We start from the raw sequence: 5,046 nt of genomic DNA, 5'->3' as shown, positions 1-5,046 counted from the left end.
ATGAACTCTATTACAAATTACATTCATGTTGTAGAATTGTTTCTCTTATTTTTAGTTGCTTGGAGGTTTGGGAGAGTCTGGTGGGTCTGGCTCTCAAGACCCGTTAAGTCCCCTCACCAGTGCTAACAGATGACCCTCAAAGCAACAGGTCAGTTGACGTGTCAGTTAAAATCTGAACCACACTTGCTTCTATTGAGCAACATGACACCATGCACATTTTCTAAACAGGCCACACTAACAAATGGGGTTAAGCTCTTTTAAATCATGCAGACGAATGCTCGGGTCTGCTGTTATTGCTCAGTCCTGCAAATAAACAAACCTTTAAACAGGCTTTATCCAGCCAGTCATAAATATGAATCCATCTCTGAGTGTAATGTGGTAAAATAACAAAGGCGTTACCATAAAAAGCCGCAGTGTTCCATTATAGTAATTTTGAATGGGCAGAGATTATGTGAATGGTGTTGTCAGCCAGTAGCCTGTATGTTTAAATATACGTAGAAAAACTTAATTCAGTCAGTTCACACTTCTCTCACCAGTACCCACCTCCATCCACAGCCCTGCCAGTTGCAGGCGAAAGGCTTCTCTCCCGTGTGCCTCCTCAGGTGGGCCTTCAGGTGACTGCTCTTGGTGTACATCTTGGTGCAGCCAGGAAAAGTGCATTTGTGCATTTTGATAAGATCTGCCACCGGGTTCTTCTGGAACTTTTGACTTCCAACAAGAATCCCGGATCCCTGGCTGGCTGAGCTGTCCCCGATCCCAAGAGGCTTGGCTGCAATTGGGACAGGAGCGATGCGCACAAACTTGGAGGAGACATTAAGGCTGGGTGAGGGCAGGATGTGAGGCACCAGAGCAAAGGTCTGACCTTGGATGTTGACCAGTAGCTGCGCAATTTTAATGTCTGAGGGTGGGGCAGGCTGTGGGGGCTGGGCTACTGGGGTAAGAGGAGCTACTGTGGGCTCCTGCTTTATCTGAAGGGGCTGAATCTGTAGGATGATCCCACTACTGTTTGTGCCACTATCTGCTGATTCCTTCTTGGCCCCTGTGCTGGATTCATGTGTGGGGTTAGCTGATGTAGTTTTGGTCTCACTGGAGGCAGCAGTGGCCAGGCCAGCAGTGCTAGCGGTGGGGACAGTTTGGTCTGAATACTTGGCCTCTGGCTCTAGCTTAGGCTCAGGGGAGGACTCCCTGTCCCACTCCAGGCCAACTTCTAGACCAAGAGCCTCCTCCAGTCCCACTCCCAACCCGAGGCAACTCTCTCGGATCTCCTGCTTCATCGTTACCACCTCCATATTCTCCTCCAGGAATTCTTCGATCTCTTCCAGTGTGGGCTGGAAGGACCCTCCAAGTTGTTCCTCTGTATCCACATTAGACCAGGAGAGGAAATCAAAATTTTCGGCCTTTATGGGCTCACGTTTGAAGGGCTCATCCCTTCGTGAGTCCCAGAGGAAAGTGGATAATGGTACAGGTGCCACAGACCCTACTGGTACACTGTTGGCACCTCCTAAAGAGGCCTGGGACAGCAGGTGATCCAGGATGCTGTCCTGGCTCTCAGCACTAGAGTTGCTGCCATAGCTGGAGCTGAGCACCTGGGAGTCTGGGCTAGAACAGGAACGAGGGCTCGAAGACTCGCTCAAGTCGTCCTCCGAAAATGGCGACGGCATCACCTGGTAGGAGCCCAGGTCTGTCACCATTTCTGACAGCCGGTAGGCGGGTGGAGACCCACTGTAAGGAAGAAATGTCCACTCGCTAACTGGGGAGTTATCTACCATCCCTGGATAGTGCCAAACTGCTGTCTCCTTGTTGAACTCGGGAGTTTGTGTTAAGGTTTATTAGAGAATTATTCCTTGTAATTCTGGGAAAGTTAGGCCAAACAAACCCAGGTCACCAAGGCCACACTTTCCACTTCGGTGAGATAGTAAAACACCTGGTGTTCTCTCTCAGGGTGGAAAAAGTAAGCGTCAGGGAAACACTCTTACAATCCAAGGTCCAGCCAGGATCCAGTATGTCTAAATAGAAATAAACAGAGTGAGAAGTCTGTTAATCTTAAACCCATACTGCTCAAATTCGAAAGGACAGAGCCTGACTTTAAAGAAAGAGTTTTAGGTGATTATATATCTACAGAATGAAAGCTGCCATATCACCTAATGCATCTGCTAGTCTTTATCAGATGCTAGTTACAGTCTGTAAAAAAATGCCGCAGTAGTATTTTAGACTTGCAAGTTGATAGTTGAATGCAGCTGTCATTTAAGAGCAGCCACGTCAAAAAAGACCCAAGGAATGCTTACTTGTGACCCCTCGTCAGAGAGCTATGAACATTTACAATCAAGGAATGATGTTCCCTTCTCACAACTTCATTTTAATCATTTGTGAAGTCCTTAAAACTCTATTGTAATTTCAAAAAAAAGAGGAAATGTTCTAGAAAAATAAGCATCATTTTGAGCGTAAAGGTTTATTCTTTACCTTGAAGATAGTAGTCTGACAAAAATGTCATCTGCTGAAAAAGGCCATGAGATGCAGCTGAAAGCTCCAATATAAATCTAGCAGTGAGTTAAGAAATACTTGTCAAGCTTACTTTTGTGTGTTGTGTCTTAATTATATTGTGACCACTCAGAATTTTCCATCCATTTCACTTCACAAAAACACATTGGTATATCTTGTAAAACGTGCGGTAAACATGTGCATTACTTTCTCACCATACATGACCTTATAGTACTTTTTATTTTTCTGAGCTAAAACACTAAAACACAGGTTTTTTTCATTTTCTGGTATGGCTATAAGTCGAGCTGTTGATTACTCAATAAGTCGCTTGAAAAGCAACAGTTTTGAGAATCTTGTGCTGTGGGATACCACGATGGACATTTTTCATAGTTTCTGATGTTTTAATATCCACTCCATTAATCAAGAAACTATTCGAAAGATTACTTGATGATGAAAACAACTGCTAGCTGCAGCCCTAACAACAAGGATTTTTGTGAGGACATTTATTTGTATGTGTATTTCCTTTGCCTTGTGATTTTCAATCTCTGTAGTGTCTTTAGTTTACTTTCTTATATGCTCAGGTGTTATTCTAGTATTAACATGTTTAAAACAGATATCCTGGTATTACATTAATATTAGCCTATTTGCAATGTTTTTATTTATTGTTTTTCGACATGTTTTTATTCATGCTGTGCTGTTTTCTGAAATTGCTTGTGCCACTGTAGTTATTCTTCAATAACCTTATCACTTGTTATGGTGGCCTATTTAAGTACCAGGCTAAGAGTTTATGACTCACAAATTAGTGTATAGTTGCTTTTCATGCAGCATAACAACAATGTAAGTATACGGGTCCAATGTATCACTTTTGTTTTTATAAAGTCCTGTAGACTTCACAAATAGTTTGGGAACAGGAGCGTCGGTTATGCACCCCCTACAACCACATGCTTCTATCCGCCCTCCCTTTCCAGGGGCCCCTGCATGGCCAGAGTGACCGAGAGTAAACCCGGCCAGGAAAAAAAAGTCAACATTATTATCAGAAAACACCGCATGTGGCGGCCGGGAGCAGTGTGTGCTGCGTAAATCACCTGTACTGTTTGCTTGAAAATTAAAGAGCAGTAAATCAGTCACATCGTTGCCTCTGAAGTTGGAAAGACGACGATACATTTTTTTAAGTTCATATAGGAATCCTTGGACATAATCTCTTATGACATAGCCTACATTCTTATACAGCCGTGGCCTTACATTTGTAATAATTAAAACAAAATTGTTGTTTTAATTTGCATAATAATAACAATTAGGCTACATTTACAACTATTTTACAACTATTATCTGTTCAACACCATCAGATTTTGCAGGCAGCATGGTTCGGAGGACTTACAGGCTTTCCCGTCACATGCGCAGCTGAAAACAGAGACCAAAAAACTCGTTCAAAATTCATTCATTTACATTCCGTTGTTAAACTGCGGCAGAGCAAAATCCGAGCCCCATAATAGTCCACAATATAGGTCTGTGTGCTTTTTCTTCCTGGCCGGTCTCGGTGCATAACGCATGAGTAGGCGCGCGTCTCCCCTCTCAACGTAAACATGTTTTCGTCCAGCCTGCTGCAGCATATGGCACCAAGCAGATACATGCGCACCCTGCAGCCCTGAACCCACCATTACATAAAAATAACTTCTAATCTTACCTCGTTCTCTCAAAGCAAGTGTATTCCCAATGCAAAAGGCGCGGGGAGTATTATTTTTATCCGTTGCATCCGACGGGGCAGTCTATTGCCAGAGCAGGATTTGCCCTTGAGACTCGCCATGCAGCAGCAGCAGCAGCAGCAGCTGTAGCGTTCAGACTGAACTGAGTGCTTGCTTGAGTTGTACTATATGACCGTCACATGACTGTCCGTGTGCGTTACAGTGTTACTGTAGTGAGAAATAAGAGGCTGCTCTTGAAGGCTCGTCCCCGCTCTGCAGCCTCATTGGTCGGTTGTGGTGGGATGGAGGCGGGTCGTCTGGTCTGTCTGGAGGATTGCTGCGTGGAACAACATGTGGGACGCCTCGGCAAAGGAAGGAAGCTGATTCAGTTTTAACCTGTTATCATGATAAATGACAATCACACGGGATGTAATATAAGTGGGTCAGCTGGATTAAGGGATGTGGAGGGCAGAAATACCAGTCTTTTTAAAAACCTGAACAATCCCGGTTTGTATAACACAAAGTAGGCTATTTTGTTCCTTTTTAATGCATTATTTTTTTATTTATCTGACTGATTTAAGCAGACATGTTTACAAGCACTTTGAGGAAAGTCAGTTTTATTTATGTCTCCCCAAGACCTGTAAACAGAGGTTGATGTAGTAGTATAAGTATATTAAAAAGGATAAACCCCTTGAGATGAACCATCTCTTTTCGAAGGGGTCCTAATATACAATAGCCTACAATACAGAACAAGGGACAAATCAAACACATTACAATAATAAGACAAAAATACCACTAACGACACACTACAACAAAGACAACAACATGTGTTTAATCAATGGAATTTCCTTTTAATGCATGGACAATAATTCAATATTCAAGGTGT

The 5,046-nt window shown here is 43.2% G+C and overlaps 1 protein-coding gene across 1 annotated transcript in view; it reads right to left on the bottom strand.

Annotated features, from left to right (window-relative positions):
• The window catches only part of klf15 (Kruppel-like factor 15), a 15,041-nt gene extending 10,585 nt beyond the window's left edge, over positions 1-4,456 (bottom strand). The window contains exons 1-2 of the mRNA XM_046075204.1: positions 4,163-4,456; positions 544-2,006 (exon numbers count right to left, since the gene is read on the bottom strand). Of these exons, the coding sequence (XP_045931160.1) occupies positions 544-1,769 (1,226 nt within the window). The 5' untranslated portion in view covers positions 1,770-2,006; positions 4,163-4,456. The remainder of the gene's footprint in view (positions 1-543; positions 2,007-4,162) is intronic.
• Positions 4,457-5,046: the final 590 nt, after the last annotated feature.

The sequence above is a fragment of the Micropterus dolomieu genome, linkage group LG18, assembly GCF_021292245.1.
Source record: "Micropterus dolomieu isolate WLL.071019.BEF.003 ecotype Adirondacks linkage group LG18, ASM2129224v1, whole genome shotgun sequence".
Lineage (NCBI taxonomy): Eukaryota > Metazoa > Chordata > Actinopteri > Centrarchiformes > Centrarchidae > Micropterus > Micropterus dolomieu.
The sequence above is the reverse complement of the archived record's forward strand: the minus strand, read 5'-3'. Positions and strand labels throughout refer to the sequence as shown.